This window comes from Spermophilus citellus, assembly GCF_964194105.1.
Source record: "Spermophilus citellus genome assembly, chromosome: 8".
Lineage (NCBI taxonomy): Eukaryota > Metazoa > Chordata > Mammalia > Rodentia > Sciuridae > Spermophilus > Spermophilus citellus.
Window position 1 is genome coordinate 38636748 of NC_138189.1, and position 22812 is coordinate 38659559.

Sequence of the window (22812 nt, forward strand, 5' to 3'; positions counted from 1 at the left end):
GTTTAGTTGAATAAAGCATTTCAAGGTGCAAACTGACAAGTAATTACACCTCACTATTCAAAAATTAATGTGCTTTGAAGTACATTATCAATACAGGATTAATGGTGTATCAGGAATGTACATATTACCTAGATAATTACAAAGAACAGATAATAGTTCTGCATTTAAGGATCTAATGGAAAAATAGGGAATAAATTATTTTTAAAAATGTGTTGATTACTAAGCAGCACTTATTTGCAACTCAGTAAAAAGGAACTCAAAAACTTTTAGATGAGTGAAGGCATGGGCTCCACTGTAGTTACAATGATAACATGACACCCTTTCTTCTACTTCCCCAACAAAAAAAAAGAGTCAAAACTCTTATGGTTGGAAAATGAATGACATTGGCTTGGCAATGATGTAAACTGGAAAAACATGAAATATCTGGGAGTTTGGGAGAATCCATGGCTTCTCAATTTACCTGAAGTAAAGCCTAAGTAGACGGCTGTTTTGTTTTGTAGCAACCATGTTATTTTCAGTTCAGAATACAGTTGTCTAGTTGAGCACAGTGGCACAAACCTGTAATCCCAGCAACTCTGGAGGCTAAGGCAGGAGGACTATGAGTTCAAAGTCAGCCTCAGCAATTTAGCAACTTAGTGAGACTCTGTCTCTAATAAAATATAAAAAAGGGCTGGGGATGTGCACTCAGTGGTTAAGCGCCCCTGGGTTCAATCCCCAGTACTTCCCTCAAAAAGAACAGAGTTGTCTACAGCCCCCACTTTATACCTGGCATTTACCTTGTGCTTGCACAAAAAATTATGATGCCAAGAGACACAAATCTGGTTATTTTGTTTGATTACCTGTTGTCTTCGTTTTTCCTCTTCGAGAACAGCTTTGGCTTCTGCTTCTTTTATCTGTTTAGATACATTGAAAAGTAAATTAACAATTTAACTACCAAATTTTATATAAAATTATAACATTTCCTCATTCTAAAAATCCACAGAAGCTTTTGGGAGCCTCAAATTAGAAATCACTTAAAAAAAAGGTATATGTCAAATTGAGAAGTTTTACTAAGGTACCATCTAGTAGATTGAGGCTGCTAGTAGATGAAGTGTTATTCCTTAACTTATTATAGTAGATGTTAGATACACTTCAAAGCATTAAAACACTATACAGTAAAATGCTTTTAAATTTTCATATTTCCTCTTAAGTTATCATATTAAGAATTTAGAACCAATAATTAAGTTTCACATTTCCCTTAAGTTGAAATTGGCCATTTATTTCAAATGCCCTAACTGCAAGGGAATCCTTCAGTTTCAAACAAAATCAAGAATTTATTCATTGACCGAGTTCACAGGAGGGGGGTGGGGGAGATGGACACACCAGTAATATTGGTGACACCGCAAACAGCACAGAATCCCAAAATCTTACTCTTTTATTTTGTTAACCTAATATTCAGGAGGCATAGGCTAACATTAAAACAAATGACCATGACCCAGAGCAAATATACTAACTACAGAAAGCTCAGGTACACATTAGGCAGTAAAAAGCACACCTTGGATTCAAAATAACCTTATAAAACTGGGCTTTTATAACAAAAGCAAAAATATAAGATTTCAAATTCCTTTTATTAAGAACACAAATAAATGTACAAAATAAGTAAAGAAAGGCCACTAGCACATAAAAAAAAAATTGTATTTAACAAGATATTACCTCAGATGCTTTCCGCTTCATTTCTTTGCATGTTGCATCACATTCTACTGAAACCTGATTTTCACGTACTTTATTGCATGGCAATTCCTACAAATAATGCAAACTTCAAAGTTTAAATGATCTTTCCTTTAAATTCACAATTGTATGCTATAAAAACATAAAATTTATCCAACAGCTTAAGGTTATAAATATTTAGTAGTCAAGTTCATTAATGTTTAATGATGTGGTTAGAAGTTTGGATATCTTTGTTCCAATAGTGATTACTCCCATTTGCTTCTTTTCATTAGAAGAGTGAAACACCATAAAATTAAAATAATCCACTTAATAATTATTTACTAAGTGCCACAATCAATGTCACTCTAATTTATTTTTGTTCTTTACTTTTCTTTATTGCTTCTTGTTATTCTTCCAGGGAATAAATGTTCTCAAACAGTGCTATCCAACAGAGCTTTCTTTGATAATGGAAATCATCTAAATGTGCACTATTCAGTAGAGTAGCCTTAACCACATATGACAAGTAAGCATTTAAAACAAAATGTGATTAGACTACCTCAGGAACCAAAATGTGAATACTCTTTCCTGTTAATTCACTAAAATACTCATTTAAATAGCCCACATATAGCTAGTGGCTATCATCTCAGTGTAAGTCTAAAGATGTTTCTCTCAACTGTTAATGCTTTTTTAAAAAGTTTAGAATGAAACTCTTCTAAAGCTTATGATTATACTTCATTGCATAAGTACTATAGATAGCAAACTGTACTTGGATGAAACAAAATATCTCACAGAAAACTGAAGAGACATCTCAGATTATAAGTGGGGCTTGAATACTTATATTTAAATTTTCATGTTTCCTCTTAAGTTATCATACTAAGAATTTAGAGTCAATTATTAAGTAAACACCAGGTAGCAACTTGAAATATCAGGCCTACAAATTTAAATGTAGAATTTACCCATCACAGAAAAATATACTTGGAGCTATGGAAATAAATGAAAAGCAAAGGACCTATAAAAGATCCTCAATAAATACCTGCTGCATGGATGAACAAAAGAGTGAATGTAAAGAGAAAAATGGCACTTAACCTTTGGGAAAGATCATAGGAATATGAAGAAGAAAAAAAGGAGTCACTGGCTGTGTCTGAGATATGGTAAATTGAGGTCAAGATAGAAGAAAGTTTTAAGAGTCTATACTGCTAACAGGAAAGTCGAGAAAAATGAGATCTGAATAAAACTCTCTTTCCCTTTATAAATTTTATTGAATAGTATACAGTTGGCTTCCACTGGGCCTTTCAATCATTGGTTTTCACCTGTTTATTCCTGTTACAATTATTTTATCTTAAAATAAATTATTTCCCAGTTTAAGTATTATTTCATTTATAAGGTTGTGCACATGAGGTCTTTTTAAGAAAACACTTTCAAATTTCAAAGCACAATACTTATGACAAAGTTTCATAAATCAGAACAAAGCCTAATTCCAGGCCATTTCTTAAACCATGACACCCACTTTATCACACTGCATTGCTTGTTCAAAGACCTTAAATCTAGAGTTCAATGACTCTATCCATAAAAAGGGCACTGAGCTTGATTCCAACATAAAACTGTCTTTCTTTTATTATTAAAAAGAACAAAAGACTCATTTTAATTTTAATAAAAATATTCTTTAAAATTAGAATACAAAAAATAAAATAAAGTCAAACTACCAAGTCAAATAGACAAAATCAAATCAAACAAGAACAACTTACACAGAAAAGTATTTTATACACTTAAAATACATACCTTTTTTATTCTTTTACAAGGACATCTGAGTTTTACCTTCTGATTGCAATTAAAGGGACATTCACCAGGATGACACATCTCTTTACATCTATGTCCACAGGGAAGCTAAAATAAAACCAAAATAAAGCAATTACATATTTACATTTTGGTCATATTGTATCCTTTCCCACACCAAGCAACTATTTTAAGGATGAGTCCATCACACTTAGGGGCCAATTAATGCTGATTAATGAATGAGCTAATTTTTCAATTTCTTTTCTTTTCTTTTTGGTACATTATTTTAATTATATAGAAATTTTAAACATTCTTCCCAACTCCACGCCAAGATTATCTCAATTATCTCATTGCCAAACTGCAGCTAGTTATAGTTATGTAACTAGGTTTTAGGAAACTCAATATAAAGCAAGTAAAAGTGATTTTTGCCTTAAAGCATTTCAAAAGAGTACTTCCATGTTCTTCCCTTCCCCATGTGCTGTAAGTGAAGTCTTGAGTAATAATGGAAACTATGTCAAAGACAGCTGAGGTGCCCAGCTAACTGGGATCCCTGGATGAATACATGGGACACATTCCTACCCTCCCTGCATTGTTATATGAGAAAGAAAACTTTTTTGTCCTTAAGCCACTGTACTATGTTGTAACTGATTAGCCCTTTACTCCAAAACATATTCTTTGACACTACTTACTAATACCCATGATTCAGGCAGTCCAAACAACTCAGTAATCACCATGACATTTGTATCTCTGGTTTTTAATTATTTCCTATCTTATTATCCCAGTCAAGCTTTCAGATGAAACATTCTTTCCCTATTTATTCAAATATTATCCACACTTCCAGACACAGCTTATATACTATAAAAGCCTATTATGAGTTTGTCTATAAATATATAATAGGAATAATTTAAAACATCTATTTCTAAATTGTTGTGGTACTGCTGTACTGTCTTGAACTATAGCTAAAAAAACAAATTGTTAGGCACTTCAAATATTTCTGTTTCTCCAACCAGAATATAAATATACAAATATGCTCTTGGTTAGGGATTAAAATCCAAAACCAGACTACCTGGAACTGATTTAGATTCCCTGTTTACTAACCATGGAACCTAAGGCAAGTCACCTCACTTTTCTGTTTCACATGCTCTGTTTCACTGCAACAAGTGATAACACTTTATAAAGCTGTTGTGAAGTTTAAATGTATTCAAAATAGTTAGCTATTATAAGTTAGTTGAGGGCAATGATCTTATATTTCTTCATGTCCCTCATCTCAGAATCCCTAACAAAGACATCTTTTAAATGGTAGACACCTCAACATTTAAATTCTCCATTTCTGATTCTCTCTGATTCACCAGATTGACCTTTCAAACTACTGACTCCATTTACTTTACGAAATTCAGAATTCTCTTCCTGTCTTTAGTCTCTCTCTAGCGTACAACTAGGCTTGTTTGCTTTTTCATTTTTAGCCAAGTCATTCACTCTAAAACTAAGCCTGGATCACTCACATTGTGCACTTCCACTAATCCTACCACAGGGAAGTTTACTGCCAGCGTCAGTTTTACACTGGACACTGCTGAAGTCTTTGGTTCTGTTGTTCCCTTCAGATAATTCCAGGCCCTTAATAAGTTCAGTATTTACTCATATATCAAATACTCGCCTCATAGAGATTTCAAGTCTTTGTATTCTTTTATTCTCACCTTCACTCCTGCAGTGCCTCTAGCCTGACTTTATAAAGAAGACAGACAGCACTGGCTCACCATCTGTCTTCTCTTCCCCTCAAAATAAATAAGATATAGAGATAATTTCTTAATCTTTTCTTAATGTCTGAGAGAATTTTATCAGTCACCTCCGAGAGTATCTATTCTGCTTCAATTTGAAATCAATAATTCTAAGAAGAAAGTGAATAAGGAAGTATGTAAAGCCAATAAAGAAACAGAATAATGGCTTCCCTGATCAGTATTTTAGTCCTCCAATGCACTGGCAGTTTTTGAAATTAGTGAAAAAGTGTTATTAGTTTTAATTTATATAATTCTGCCTCTTCACAATTTCACTGACATCTTAAAAGTCTCTCTTTTCTCTGGCTGCATTTCCTACCTTCAAAATATATATCTCTTTTCTCTAGATCCTTCAACTGATTCTGCTACCTCATCTAATTACTACTGCATGAATCTCCTCACCTTTCGATGTTTAGTGCTGCTAGAAGTTATAAACTGAAATGCCTGCCTGATTCACCACAAATCTCCCAGGAAGTCACAGCCATGGCAATGCTACCTATTCTCTAGTTCCCTCTTTGTGGCTGCCTGTGCCAAGGAGAGACCTTGGGTCCAACATGAGCACCCGAGTTTCTCCTGCCCTTTCAAAAGTTTGGCTACACATCATTTTCTTTACAATCTGTAAACTGTGTTCAATATCCACTAAATACATCTTCTGTTTGCCATAAGTTAGAATCAGTTTTGTAGTTTTCAACTAGGAGAACTAAAACTCATCCAGAAGTACACCATGCTGAAACCCAACATATAACCACAGGCAAAAGTAATGTCAAAAATCCTAAGAAGCCATTCAACTCATCTGTAAACAGGGAAAAGTAAATTAAAATCACAAGGAGATGCAAAAAAAAAAAAAAAAAGGCAAAAATAAAAACTTTTGCCAATACTAAGTATTGTCAATGATGTCAAAACAGGAACTTTAACACACTGTGAGTGGGAAAATTTTCTGATAGATTTCATAATGGAAAAATGACCTGATTGTAAATTGGCACAAACATTTTACAAGTCGATTTGACATTATTTATTGAAGTTGAAATTATACATCCCATGCAACTAAGCAATTAACCTACTACATACCTACAGAAATCTGTATACACATGTTCACAGATGAACAAGCAAGTTGTTCACTGCAGTATTTTTTATAACAACCCAAACTAGAAGAACTATAGTGTATTCATGACAGAATAAATAGACTACAGCTACATGCAATCAAAATGACAGATAAGTCATAAAAGTGTATACTTCTAAATTTTAAATACAAAATTAGGCAAACAATAAATACTATTTGTAGATAAACACTCATATAGTAAAAACTAAATAAAAGCATGGAAATGATTACTACAAAAGGCAAATGATAGTTACATACAGAAGGAGGGAACAGTAGAGATGCTGGTAGACTTCTGAGATGCCAGCAATGCTTTATTTTTTTGACCTGGGTGGAGTTATATGGTATTCACTTCTTATCTATGTGTTAGACTATACATATATGTGATATTTCTTTGTTTTAAAAAATCAAATTCCACACATGTATGAGTTTATCAAAATGAACGCAACTACTATTTATAACTATAATGCTCTAATCACATAACAATTTCTTTGTTAGACATGAAAGTATGTGTTATTCTAAAAAAATTGAAAAGTAGTCATAAAGTTGATTAAAATGCATAATATATAGTGACTATATCTTCATCACAGATTTCACAGCAGAGGTTTTCCCAAGATATCCAACCTCAGTATTACAGTATTAAAGATGAGCTATCCCATCTACCCTTTCCATTCAAAATGGCATGGGTTTCTTCCCCACATTGCTCTCACATGTTAGCACTTTTAATGAGCCATATCAAATGGCTTACCTATAACTAATACGATTTAGATCAAAATGTCCCATTTTAATCCTAATAACGAGAAATTTTTCTAATATTATGAAAAGTTTATAAAACAATATTGTTTGGAGATAAATACCATTGTCTGTAGCTACTACATATATTAGGACTTTAAAATGTTATTATTTCATTATACTTACCATACAAGAGGACCTTTACATGTTATTTCATTACCACAAACATAGCACTCTGAACTGGAAATTACTGCCCCCATTTTATATATGAACAACTTGAGTTAGAGATTAAATAATATGTCCAAGTAAAAAGTAATACATTGTACATGGGAATGATAAAAGCAAATTCAAAATGTTCTGAAAGTAGAAATACCACATGATTTCAGTTTGCGTAGAATCTAACTTAAACTCAGAAGTAGAGAGTAGAATAGTGGATAGCAGGGTGTGGCAGGCAGAGGTTGGAGTGGGTGGCTATTGGGAAGATGTTGGTCAAAGTACACAAAATTTCATCTAGACAGAATAAATTAAAGAGATCTATTATACAACATAGAGACTATAGTGAATGGAGTGTATTATATTCTTAAAAACTGCTGAGAGTAGATTTTAAGTATACTTTACCACTAAAAAGCACACATGTGAAGTAATACACAAGATTTACCTACTCTATAATGTATACATGTTTCAAAATTATGTTATACATAATAATTGCTTTTTCAATTAAAATTTTTTAAGAAAATGTTAACAATAAAATAATTCAAGCCATGTTTCAATTAAAATAAATTGCAAATTTTCATTTAGTTTCTCTTTATATATTCCAAAGTGTAGAAATACACTTATAGGGCATAGTTTACAGGTACAGTTCTTATTGGCATCTTTATTTTTTCAATAAAATGCAAACCTAACAGTCTAGAAAACACACACAATGCATATAAGGTAAGCAGAGTAGTAGAAGAAATATGCTATGCCACTCCCACATTTTATTCACATTCCATGGGTATTTACCAACCAGGGAGCCAGGGAATCAGGCACTAGATACAAACATACACATACAAACATACTTGCCCTTAATAAATCTACAGTATGGAGAGAGAAGAAAATAAACAGGAATTTATCAGTATATTGGAATTTATAAGAAGCCTATACTTTCTTTCAGTACAAGATATCTACTTGATTCAAAGTGACATGCTTTTTTGTTAATCCTAATTATAGCTTGATTCTATAGCTCAGTGGTTCTCAAAGTGTTCTATAGAGTGAGTGACACTAAAGAGTGTCACCATACTTGAGAACTTAATAGAAACATAAACCTTAGGCACCACATATACAAAATCAAAAAGTATGGGGTAGGGCCCAGTGATTTGTTTTTTTAAGAAACTCTTGAAGTGATTCTAATGCACACTAAAGTTTGAGAACACTGCTACAGCCTTACCAACTTAAGAGTAATAAACCAAAATGATTTCTGCTAGACACAATGAAATAAATGCACCTTTGCACTCCTTGATTATTCCCAATTATAAAAGTCATTTGGATTGCTCCTAGAATATATGTATATTTTTTAAGAAAGCCCAAGGAGCTAGGGCATGGTGGCACACAACTGTAACCCAAGTAGCTCAGGAGGCTGTGGCAGGAGAATCCCAAAATCAAAGCCAACCTCAGCAACAAGGCCCTATGTAATTTAGCAAGACCCTGTCTCAAAATAAAATATAAAAAACGGCCTGGGGATAGGGGTCAGTGGTTAAGTGCCCCTGGGATCAACCCCCAGTACCAAAACAAAAGAAAACCCAAGGAGATTCTGGCAAGACCAGGGCCTCCAGAATGACCTAAAATCCAAAATCATGAAATCAGATAAGAAATTTCTAAACAAACATACTTACTCAACGCCATAACAGCATCACCAGAACTAAGGCAATGCTAAGTTGCAAAATAGCAACTCCTGAATTAAATGATCACATTTCCACTTACAAAATCATACCAAGTTCTGAGTCAGATTAAAAGTAAAATAATCTCAGCTACTTATTACCTAAACTCTGAATTGAGACAAAAGAAAATTTATTTTAACAGGGAATTTCAGGATTAAAAAAAAAATAAGAAAATTAAGTTTGAAATATCCCATGTACCTAGTTGCATTTATATACCAGACAGGATTATTAAAATAATCATTTATTGTTTGAAATGGTCTCTCTTTTGATAACCTTGAAATTCTCAGGTTCAAATTTCAAGTTCTTAAACAGAAATCCACAAAATTGGTTCAAAGTTTGAGTTAAAAGGAAATACTGCTAACAAAAATTAAAGATTTAATCAAACAATTATATTTAAGACTTAATTGTCATCTCTTCCCCACATTAGAAAAATAAACAATTACATAAGTACATCAAACAAATAATTTAAAGGAAAGAGGTACTACTTAGTATATCAATAGGTCAAAAGGATCTCTTTTTAAATGTTTTTAAATGTTTACTTAAATCAAATAACTGTCAATATCATTCCCAAGAATAAAAACAGGAGCACCTTCCCTTTCAGAATAGTCAGTTAGACATGGACTTGCTCAGGGTTTTGAAATTATTGCCAAGACAAGTCATTGGTCAGTGTTTACCATTTTACTCTGAACAATTTTTTCAAACCACTTTTGATGATTTTTTAAAAATATGATGCTTAAAAGTAAAATATTCTAAGCTACTTTTAAATTATAATCTCAACTGAGACAGAAGAAAATTTATTTTAACAAAAGGCAATTTTCAGGATTTGAAAATTCAAAAAATTAAGTTTGAAATATCCCGTGCACCTAGTTTCACTTATATAACAAAATTGTTAAAATAATCATTTATTGCTAGAAATGGCCTTTTTATAATCTTTATATAATTATTATATAATTATGCACATATTGTACATATATGATTATATATATATGTACACACACACATACACACACACACACACACATGTACACACACATACTTTATACCAATTGGTAATAAACTGTAAAGGTTCAACCATATAAATGGTACTAGCACCAAAGAACACAATATCTTCTGTGATGGCATATTCAAATACTATGGATATAAAGGTCTATCCTCCCACACTATCCCCTATAGTAGCACACACATGTGCAGGGATGCACATGCGTGCACACACATGCACATACACACACATGCAAATACATACAAACACATACTTTTTAAAATAACTACTATGGATTTACTGTCTAACTGCCCAAGACTCAGAGAGTTCTACATTTATATTTTAAGCATGAATCACATTTTAGGGGGGTAAACACTAGGTCAATATTTTTTACATAAAGTTACTTTAAAAGTGTTTTCTTTAAAAAAAAAAAAAAAAAACTTCAAAGGGTCATTCTTCATTTTATCTCCAAATAGCGTGTGCATCTATTCTAACCATATATGTTAGATTTTTATAGACATCACTCACATTTCCTTTAACATCTACATTTTTAGTGGGTCCACAAAAGACCACTAAAAAAAGACCTGAACCAAACAAGAAAAAGAAAATCCCAGAGAAACAATACCCAAGGAACCCAACTTAAAAGGTCCTATTACAGCTTACCTCTTTAGGGCACTGATTTTTGCAACAACTGAGGAGGTTCTTTTCATTTACATCAGCTGTGGTTATTTTTCTAAAAATAGGACAAATACTTTGATGACATTCAAACCAAAGTCCGTTTCATATCATTTTTCTAAAACTAATTCACAAGTTCAAATATATCCATAAAATTATTTTTTCTAAATAAATATTAATTATGTCTCTATCTGTAACAATTGTCTTCTGATAACTCAAACTAATCAGTCCTTTATCTACTATCAACAAATCAAATGCAGAAAGGCAATCACTGTAGAAAACAAGTACAAAACACACATAAAACACCATCCCCGCCCACACCTGCCTTCTCTTTAACAGTCCCTGCTTATATCTTTTCCTATAGATAATAATAGATCACTATAGAACAGTTATTATTATGATAACTGTAATTCTCCATTAAAGCTTCTACAATAAAAATTAAAAACTAGTATTTTATGTTACTTCAAATTGAATCATTTAGGCTATTCAGTGAAAAATGCAATAAGTTGAATGGGAAAACTTTTTCAGTTGTTTCTGGGCAAGCTATCTATTAATGTTAGAAATTAATTCATTTTAGATCAATCTACACTTTCACGTGATTTTTATTTGACTCAATATTATTCAAAAAAAGTCACAAACATCAAGGAATAAAATCAAGAAATACTGTTCTAAAAGAACTGAATAGAACCACCATAGACAATAACTAAGCCAATAAAGCCAAAGCTCTCTATTGTATATATTTCATTTTCCTTATTACCTTTATTCTCCTGTCTTTCCTATTCCCTTCGATAGGCAAAACTGCCAAAATTTAATCTGACTAATGTTAATTAAAACTATTATATTAAATAAGCTATAAATCCACTCTCAGATTATGTCTCAAATTTCTTCACGGAAATAGCACAAAGTATTTATGCTGATTCTGTAAAAAGCTGTTCCATATTTTCCATTTGTACAAGTATGGTATTCACTTCAAAAGTTAATATAAGGGCTGAGGTTGTGGCTCAGCAGTAGAGGACTTGCCTAGCACAAGTGGGGCCCTGGGTTTGATCTTCAGCACCACGTAAAAAGAATAAATAAATAAACAAAATAAAGGTATTTGTCTATCTACAACTAAAGAACAAAAATTTTAAAATTTTTAAAATTTTTTTAAATTAATATAATTAGGGCTGGGATTGTAGCTCAGTAATAGAGCACTTGCCTAGCACGGATAAGGCACTGGATTCAATCCTCAGCACCACATTAAAAAAAATAAATAAATAAAAGTACTGTGTCCATCTACAACTATATATATATATATATATATATATATATATATATATATATATATAAATATATATATCAAACATATATATGTACACACACACACATATATATACATATATATGTAAAAAGAGAGTTAATATAATTATGTTCCATAATTAGAAATAAATCAGCTTTTCAAGGCTTGCATCTTTTATATCTAAGAAGAAATTTAGACAAATCTGAAGGGACTAAAAGGAAAAATAGCTTGTGAAATAATTGACTGAATTGAAAGCATGTTAAATTTATTGGAACAAAAATAATCTATATAAAAACACATATTTTGATATATATTTAAGAAAAGGAAATTCCTTTTCTCCAGAAACAAGAGCTGAGGTAATGGAAATCACATCAACTCAAAGATATCATACATCCCTCCTCAAAACGACATAGCTTATTAATAACAAATAAACTCACTCAAATCCACAAGTTCAGCATAACTAGAAGACAGAAGTTCCTATAAACCTCAAATTACCTATAAGTAGAAAAATAAATACCAATTCCTAGCAGTTATTTCAAGTTCCCTCTTTCAAATCTTCAGAGATAGGGGAACTCAGGATAAATAGCAGAAAAGAGAAGAAGGGACTGAGCTAAAAATCAAACAAGAGTGAAAATACTGAGTAAGTCCTGCTAGATCAGAGAGCATTGACTGAAGGGATAGTCTTTTTTTTAAAGCACACAAGATTCAAATAGCTGATCCTGGAAAAGCAGTCCTCTGGGAAGAAGAAGTTATAAGTGAAAGGCCCTCTATGGAGACTACAAGAGGAAGAGGAAGAGGAAAAGGAGCAGGAGGGGAAATTTAGGACCCTTTAAGGCAAAACAAACAAACAAAAAACAAAGCAAAAGAAGGACACATAATGCTTCCTCCCAATACTACACTAAGAAGTCAATCATTAAAAAGTTGTATTTCTCAACACTGACAGAACAGAGTGTCATCAATTTACCCAAGACCAGGATAACTTTAGCTATAAAAATGAAGAAATGTAATTTATATCTACAAAAAATTACTAAAAGAGCCAGGTGTATCCTAGCAGTTTAGGAGGCTGAGACAGGAGGATTCCAAGTTCAAAGCCAGCCTCAGCAATGGCAAGGCACTAAGCAACTCAGTGAGACCCCGTCTCTAAACAAAAAATAAAATAGGGCTGGGAATGTGGCTCAGTGGTTGAGTACCCCTGAGTTCAATCCCCGGTACTCCAAAAAAAAAAAAAAAAAAAAAAAAGAAAAAAAGTTATATAAGAAATAAGTAGAAAATGATAATCAAAACTTTTCAGCTGATGAAAAACTCTCCTACTTCACCTTGTACCCCACCAATATTCCTAATCTGAAAATTCGAGTGCAGCATTTTGGATTTCTGGATCAGAGATGTCCAACAGTAAAGTCTATGTAAGTATTCCAAAACCCAAAGAACTCCAAAATCTGAACCACTTCTGGTCCCAAGTATTTCAAATACAGGATATTCAATCAGTTCAAAGCAAAAGAAAATTGAAACACAATATTCCAAACTGAATTAAATCTCAAAAGAAGCACTGTAGAATATGGAAAACTACCTGTGCAGAAAAGAATGAACCTTGCAGGCCTATATTGGGAAGAGATGCTAGAAGCTTGAGCCTGGTCTTTCCTGAACTTTGCCCCAAGTGCCTTTTCCCTTTGCTAACTGTGCTTTGTATTCTTTTGCTGTAATAATGTACAATGTGAATATGACTATAAGCTGAGTACTGAGTCCTCCAAGCAAATTATTAAATCTGAGTGTGGCCCTGGGGACATGTAACACAGTAACTAGAAAAATCAAACCCTAAGAACATAAATAGGAAAGGAAAAAAAAAATAGAAATTAACCAAGGTTAAATGAATTCAGGAAAATAATTTTTAAAAATAAAAATATATCAGAAAAAAATAAATTATAAGGTAGACAGCAAAGAATATAGAAAAACACATTTGAATAAAAATTTAATAAGGATTCTTGAAGTGAGAAGGAAAACCAACCCAGTATATGAAAACAAAAATGAGACAAAGTGTCAAAGAAATGAGTGGCTGAAATGGAAAACTGAAAAATATCCAACATATACTCAATTGATATCTCTAAAGAAGAAAAAAATAATGAATGGAACAGAATTAGTATTTGAAACTATAATCCAAGAAAACAGAAGTACTGAATCTAAATAGCAAAAAGGTCCAAGTGATACCCTAGAAAACTACACAAAACTTTTAACTCTGAGTCATATCTTAGTAAAAACTTAAATACTAAAGACAATAAAAAAGAAGAAATAGGGAAAAAACTAAACCCAGGGATATCAAGCAAAAAAAAAAAAAAAAATCAATTCAACTAACTTATAAGGGAAAGTGAAACTGACATTAAACTTGTCAAAAGAAAAATATAAAGAAAGCAACACAAACCAATATTTTCAAGAAAAGAATACATAAACTAAGGACATTATATCGATCAATTATCAAGCCAACAGGAAAACAATCTTAAACATGAAAGAACTCAGAAATACTATACCACAAATCTACCTCTGAATGCACATCATTCAACCAAGAAAGGATTAGAGAAATTTAAGCAAAAAACCTGATGGCTAAAATTGAAAATATAAAATTACAGATCTAAAACAGAAACAAAGGTGGTTATGAGGATGTAACAATATATAAATGCTACATTAAATCAAAATGTAACTAAAAATAAAAACTAAGAGAATAAGGGAAAAGAAGAGAGGCAAGTAGAATAATCTCACTGGTTGTCATATAGTTCCTAAATAAAAAAAAACCAATGATAAAAGTTGGCAAACCGGTTAATAAAAGACTGAAGAAACAGGAATCTAAGGACACTGCAATCAGGTAAGTACAAAAGTAACCAACCACAAGACAAAAACATGATCCTTCCTAAATAAGTTTTAAAATGAGAACAAAGAAAATACCTCACCCATATAACATAAACACAGCAACAAAACTTATTATGAAGTAATTACAGAGCTTACCAAAAGTAAGAGATATTCAAAACTGTGAAAGGATTTATCTTGCCATATCTAAATAAAAAAGGGATTGCAAATCCAAGATCAAAAAAGAATACAAGCCAAAAAATATTAAATGTGACAAAGAAGGATACTTTTTAATCCTAAAAGCCCTATTAGTTAAGAATTCTATGCAACATAAAACCGATCAACCATTTTTATAAAGCAAAAACTAAGTAGTTGCAAAAAGATACAGAAACACACTAAATATATAGGATTTTTATATCACACCTTTAGTATAAGACAAATCTTCTGTAGGACAAAAAAACGAACCCACATATAAGGCTTTCAAATATAACAGAATTAGAACATAACATAAGTATACAGAAAACATTAAAAAATGATCAGAGAATCAACAACCATTAAACATGTTCAAAGTAAAAATTAAATCATGAAAATAAATAAAATTCCTAACTGAAAAGTTTTTTTTTAAAAAAAGGAAAAACTAATGATATAAACAGAAATTAAAGTGATAAAGATAAAAGAAGTCAATCCAATCAATTAATAAAATCCTGGGGGCTGAGGATGTAGCTCAGTAGTAGAGCACTTGCCTAGTCTATGCAAGGCCTTCAATTCAATCCCCAGTACCCAAATCCTGGGTTTTTTTTTTTTTTAAATAACAAAACATATATTCTAGCTAACACTCAAGAATCAGGATGAGAGCATAAATATTCAAATTAAGAATGACAAAAGTAAAAAATTATAAAATGGTACAAATAATTTTAAATCATATACAATTTCTTTGAAAACCTTTATAGAAATAAATTTGAAAACCCAAGATGAAACTGATAGTTTCCAAAGAAAATACAGTTTTCCAAAATCAACCCCATGAAGGAGACATTTTTATTTTGTCAAAAAGTAAGAAAGTATTAAAAACTGATGTAATGTCAAAGGGACATAGGGACTAGTTTAAAGGTGCTCCCATGAAAATTTGAGAGTCAGTAATTTATACACAAAATGATAGTAACAAATAAGAATACACTATCCCATGACACTATTAATAAATGAGGAAAAAGGAAAAGCTACTCCTTATAGTAAAATTCCAATTAAAAAATGTAGAAGAGATGATGGAGCTAGAAAATTAACATTTGGCACTATCATACTAAAAACCAATTTATACCATAATCATTAATGGATGCTGAAACCAGTGAGTAAAAGTTTTATGAGGAAAAAACTATACAATTAAAAAAAAATGAATGTGATTTTAAAACTACGTGTTCAATCTTTTTTCATCCGTATCTCTCCTTAATGCAAAATTGACTTTCAACTCCCCATAAAATTCTAACACCATGAATTATGCTTTATTTTTAAAATTTCAACAAAATAATTTCAATACTTAAAAGTAAAAAATTGGCTTTTAAAATTTAACAGAGCATGAGTTTAGAGTATGACAAGAATTTCAGACAATGTTAACAGCATTTTTCAAAATGTAATTATGCTAAAAAGAATCTGGAGTAGTTATAGTCCCAAATTAAACTTAAGTAAAATATATTAAAAAGATGACTTTACAGACTGGTACAAAACAGAGCTGTCAGAGTCTAAGGTAAATTATGTTAGATCATTGTTAAATAGAAAACATTTTCCCTTTACATAATCTGCAAGAAAATTTTCCATTTTTTTAAGTAAGGAAAATATACAAATCATATCCTAGTTATAATAAATGCTATAACAACTTTGTAATAAACAAAGGTCTACTTTTTAAATATATAATTCAAAAATTATGCCTTAGTAAACATAAATAAATCAAACAAAATTGTAGTTTGACACATATACAATTGGTAATAGGAATGTTTCTCTAATTTTTTAATAGCAGTGATACAACTATTTTCCTAACAAAATCTTATACAAAATCTCCAAATGGAATAAAGCAGAATTCCCCAGCTGAATTCACAGTAAGGTATCTAGAACGTGAAGTAACCCGTATTTCTTCCTTCCAGGTCTCTACTGAAAAATCTAGGCCTACAGAATTTAAGGAACACAACTGAACAACATTTCTGAAAGAAAATGTTCTAAATTATAAAAATATATCATTCAACGAACTTTAGTAAAACAAGAATATATTTTTAGTCCACTTACCGACATTCCACATATAGGCTTGTGATCTTGCAGTGACATTTTATTCTAAGCATCTGAACACAAGGAGGGCATTCTCCTGGGTGACAAGGCAAAACACACGGATGAGGACAACCTGGTGGCCGTGATTTAGAACACCCTTCTTCACAATGAAGGCATTCTGGGCCAGCCTGAAAAATTGCATGGAAATCTATCACCTGAGAACAGAAGCTAATATTTCTATATATTAAAATTTTAAAAGTTAACTATCTAATTAAAATATTTTAAAAATATTTTTAGTAGTCATTAGAAATATAGTTAATAAAATAGCACATGATCTCATTCACCTTAAAAATATTCAAGATGAAGAATAGTGAGACTGTCAATATGACCATTATTCATATAGATTTTTACACCTATGAATCTTATTAAGTCAAACTACATCGCCTTTAAAATATTAACTACATTAAGTATCTCTAATAAAATGCAAACTACTTCCTAAAAATTTAGAATAAAATGTTACCAATTCATTCACCCACCCACACAAAAACACAATCATCAATGAACTAAAGAAAACAACACTGTTAACACATTAATAAAATGCATATCAATGAACTAAAGTTCAATTGAATTCATAAAATACATATCAATTAAATAATGCTAAATTACATTTGCAAATAAACATACCTTGATGTAATTTAACAAGGCTTCTCTTCATGCTCTAGTGATTTAAGACTATAAATCACTATAAATTATCTGATAGTAATCAGATTTTATCAAATATTAAAGATCTTAATTGCAGGATATTTACTTTCAAATGTTATACTTGAGATAAAATAAATCAAAGAGCCAAAGAACATGGATACTAAGTCTTAAAGACTAAGCATTTATATTATCATTCGTAAGTATGGCCATGATTATACTTACATCAATAAAATTCTAATCTTTTTGGGGATTTAGGATTGAAAAGAAAAGTCTTTCAAATTATAAAAATATTCTTCTACAAATAATTTCTATTTTTTTAATTATTAAAAAGTATATTCATTCGGCTTGGGAGTAAAAAAGATGGTGGAATGAGATGGATATCATTACCCTAAGTACAGGTATAAAGACACGAATGGTGTGAATATACTTTATATACAACCAAAGATATGAAAAATTATGCTGTTTATGTGTAATATGAATTGTAATGCATTCTGCTGTTTAAAATTAGGATTTTTTGAAAAAAAAGTATACTCATTCATTCTACAAATACTTATTCGGCACTTAACTGCCAGGCATTTTTCCAAGTACTGGGAACAGATGGGATCCCTGGAAGTTACAGTTAAGAAGTAAAGAACATAAAAACTGTTTTTATAAGTATTCTAAAGAAAGATAAAGCACAATAAGAGAGTGATGGTTGTAACAAGAATGCAACCTGTCCAATAAAGTTCATATTGAAATAGAAATTGAGCTGAATAAGGAAGAAAACCAGAAGAATTCAGAATTACAGAGAAAAGGAATAAATAAAGCTCTGAAGTAAGAACTTGGAATGTTCAAGAAATAGCAAGAAGAGAGACAAGAAAGGCAGTTAGGAGTTAGATCAGCACAGAACCTCCTGGGCCATTGTAAGACCTTTGAATTTTAATCAGAGTGTGACAGAAAATTTCCCAAAGGTTGTGAACACAGAAATGTTACTTGATATACATTTCTAAAAAGATAAATCTGGTTAACGTAGTAAAATAAAACTATGAGCAGCAAGTTGGAAAGAGACTATGGAAATAGAGATAAGAGATAAAGGTGGTTATGATGAAGACGTTAGTTCAAACTAAAGGTAATGAGAAATGGTCAGATTCTATTTTGAAGATAAATCTAAGAGAATTTGCAATGAAGATAAGAAAGAAGTCAAGCGTGATTCCTAGGCAACAAGGTAAAAATGATGTGCAAACATGTAAAAAATGGTAATAAGACTTTTTGAAATGAGAAAGACTGAGGAAAGGACAATGAGCCACAAAATATACAAACACAATCAAAATTAACAGTCTATTTTATTTGCTCTTTTTAGCTAAATACCTACAATAATCTTCTATTTAAAGAACATGAGAAGAGCATATCAGGCTAGGAGTTAAGAAATCAGGGATATCAATACCTGGTTTGATACTCTCCTGTTCAATGACCATAAACAAATCATTATTAAGCTTCAATCAATATTAAGCTTCAGTTTCCCTATCTACAAAACAAGAATTATGATATGAGCTCCTTCCAGCTATAAAAGAAACAAAAAAGAATCACTGAAAATCTATATTTCCTAAACTATCTTCCTGCATTACTTCCAATATTGGTTCCATCTTCTAGGAAAGACGATCTTAATTAGGAAATACCTCAAGACTGGTTGTCAAATACCACATGTAGGTTCACTAAAAAGATTCACTGAAGTTTTAACCAAGGAAATAATGCTTGAACAATCCACAACAATTCCCTAATGGTAAAGCTCGTTTTTTCATTTCATATTCTGGAAATCTGGAGAAGGAAAGCTATAAAGTACCTGTCCCCTAACTTGGAGTCATTATCAGCATTTGTTAATTGGTTTTATAATTCCAGTATCTTTTTCATTTTATCATAGGTACATTTTTCTTAAGGACCAAGGCACGTATTGATGAAGAAAATAAAGAAATTATAAGCAATATATTTACACATGTGCACATGAGTAAGAATTATACTGAGTATTTGTTGTCATGCATTATAGAACCTATATATATAGTGCTACCTACAACACAAGTAAAATCTTCAATAACATAATTCAAAATTAATTTAAATATCTGTAAACTTAATGTTACTTAATAATACAGGGAGGTTTAAAATTTCTGGCTTATTTTCCATAAGATACTAACCAATATCATTAGGAGTCCCTACATGGTGAAAGTCTAGGGAAAAACATTAAAAGTTTCTAAAGCCGAGCATGATGGCACACACCTGTAATATCAGCAGCTCAGGAGGCTGAGATAGGAGGATCCCGAGTTGAAAGCCAGCCTCAACAAAAGAAAGGTACTAAGCAACTCAGTGAGACCCTGTCTCTAAATACAAAATAGGGCTGCGGATGTGGCTCAGAAGTCGAGTGCCCCTGAATTCAATCCCCAGTACCACAAAAAAATTAATTAATTAATTAATTAAAGTTTAATTTAAAATCTGATTAGTTATATTTGTTTTTCCTTATAAAATGGCAAATTTTAGAGATATCTGAATGGGTAAGTTCAAATGCTTGTGAAATGCCTTTAATAAATACACCACACATCTATAATGCTATTTATATTCCAACAAAAGATTGGAAATTTATTAAAATTGTGAACATTATTTACCATATGTGTTAGGTGTGGAAAATACTTGAGAGCAAATGCTCTAAACTAACACATATGGGCAGGAGTGAAAACGATACTGCTACCTACTAAGAAGACATACAGATTCTGTATTTTTATCATAAAATCATAACCTGTGTATTAACACTGTATATGAAGAGTTTCACATTAAAAGACACATTTTTCTGAAGCAGGTCAAACATGAAGAGCAATAAACATCAAGTTGTTAAAAAGTCAGCTGTCTTAGGAAAAGAAAGGAAGGAGAAGGGATAAGGACAATGAAGATAAAAGAAGCTACAGCAAAATGAAAAAATATTTATGGTGTAATTGCTATAAAGAATGTTTCAAGCATATGGTAGGCAAATATACACTCAACCTAAAGATACTACCTTGTTTTTGTCACCGCAGCCTTCAACTTCAGTTACTTTGTGGCATTCTTTCATACAGGTATGATTCTGACAAGCTAAGATTCGTCCACAAACTCTCTTACAAGAGTAGGGTCCAACAGCATGGCATGGTAGGGGACTCACCTAAACAAATAAAAAGGAAATTAGTATAATATACACACATACACCAAAAAACACCAGAACCTGTGTTTCCAAAATAACTTTGCTTTCATTTGAGAACTTTCACAAAAATCTAAAATGTTTTCATTAATAATTTTTACTATCAAAACCAAAATAATGGGCTAGGGTTGCGGCTCAGTGGCAGAGCACTTGCCTCGTCAAACAGGTGAGGCACTGGGTTCAAACCTTAACACCACATATACATCGATAAACAAAATAAAGATATCGTGTCCATATATAACTAAAAATAATTTTTTAAAAAAATGACCTATCACAAAAAATTCCCTAAAAGACAGTTGCCAAGAAGCAAAATATTCTATTCCAATGGAAATTCAACATGATGAATCTATAATGAGTACAAATATTCAGACAAATTCTCAAATGAAAGCATTAAATATTTTGTAAATTAGTAGAAAAAGGCTTGCATTCTTTATGCCAAGGAAACACAATATTTTGACTGTTATTTCTAATAACTCTAGTATAGATTAGGTACAGATTACAAGCTTTACTTAAAAATTAAGCCTATGGGCTGGGGTTGTGGCTCAGTGGTACAGCATTTGCCTAGCATGTGTGAGGCCCTGGGTTCAATTCTCAGCACCACATATAAATAAGTAAATAAATAAAGGTCTATCAACAACTAAAAAAAATTTTAAAAAAAACTATGCCTATAACTCACCTCATGCTTCCCAAGACATTCCCTACAAGGAAAAAATAAAATGAAATAAAAACATTATAAATCTTCAGAAAGCGTTTTCTAAATCAAAGATACAAACTCCACTGTTTTATTAAGAATAAAACAAACACAAAAATGATAAGTCACTGTGTAAACTTATAGGAAATAAAGTTAATATACACAGAGACCAAGTCTTTCCTATAAGTCAGTAAAGAGCAATTGAAATTTGAATTAAAATTACAATACTGACACATACAAAAAAATAAAATATGTATAAATCTATATATGTATATATGTATACATTAGTATACAACACACACACACACACACAATAATATACAAGACTACAAAAGGCTGAGGAAACAAAAGGTTTTAAATAGAGGAGAAATATTTCATGTTCGTGGATAGGAAGGTTCAATATTATTAAGATGTCTTTATTTCCAATTTCACCTAGATTTGACACAATTCCAATCAAAATCCCAGCAAGTTACTTTGAGTATAAACAAACTGATTCTAAAGTCTGTACGGAAAGATAAACAGACCCAAAATAGTCAACACAACATTAAAGAACTAAATCAGAGGCCTGACACTGACTTCAAGACTCACTATAAAGCTACAGTGATCAAGACAGCATATACTGATGAAAGAACAGACAAATCAATGTCAGGGCATAGGAAGACCAGAAACAGACTCACATAATTGCAGTCAATTGATCTTTTGACAAAAGAGCAATAGCACTGGATTAGACAAAGGAGAATAAAGGGAAGGGAGAGAAGATAGGAATAGGAAAGAGTAGAATGAATTGGACATAATTTTCCTATGTTCACATACACAACAAATGTAACTCCACGTTATGTAAAACCACAAGAATGGGAAGTTACACCCCATGTATGTATAATATGTCAAAATACACTCTACTGCATTGGGTACAGGGGCACACTCCTCTCATCCCAGCTGCTCAGGAGGCTGAGGCAGGAAGATCATGAGTTCAAAGTCAGCCTCAGCAACAGCAAGGCAATAAGCATCTCAGTGAGACACTGTCTTTAAATAAAAATATGAAAAAGGGCTGGGGATGTGCCCTAGTGGCTGAGCACGCCTGGGTTCAATCCCCAGTACAAAAATAAAATAAAATAAAATAAAATATATTCTGTCATGTATACCTAACAAGAACAAAAAAAAAAAAAAAGATTTTTTAAAAATGACAAACAACAGGAGAAAGGATATTCTCATCAACAAAACAGTTGGTGTTGGAACAAA

The 22812-nt window shown here is 31.6% G+C and overlaps 1 protein-coding gene across 3 annotated transcripts in view; it reads right to left on the reverse strand.

Moving 5' to 3' along the window:
• NFXL1 (nuclear transcription factor, X-box binding like 1) overlaps positions 1-22812 on the reverse strand; it is a 53315-nt gene that overhangs the window by 2552 nt on the left and 27951 nt on the right. For 2 of the 3 annotated variants that reach the window (XM_081304249.1, XM_081304248.1), the window contains exons 16-22: positions 21559-21580; positions 20706-20846; positions 17009-17175; positions 10618-10687; positions 3466-3570; positions 1693-1779; positions 840-893 (exon numbers count right to left, since the gene is read on the reverse strand). In XM_081304249.1, the coding sequence (XP_081160375.1) occupies positions 840-893; positions 1693-1779; positions 3466-3570; positions 10618-10687; positions 17009-17175; positions 20706-20846; positions 21559-21580 (646 nt within the window). Of the gene's footprint in view, positions 1-839; positions 894-1692; positions 1780-3465; positions 3571-10617; positions 10688-17008; positions 17176-20705; positions 20847-21558; positions 21581-22812 lie in introns of those variants that run through there. The other variant, XR_014023302.1, reaches the window with a different exon arrangement.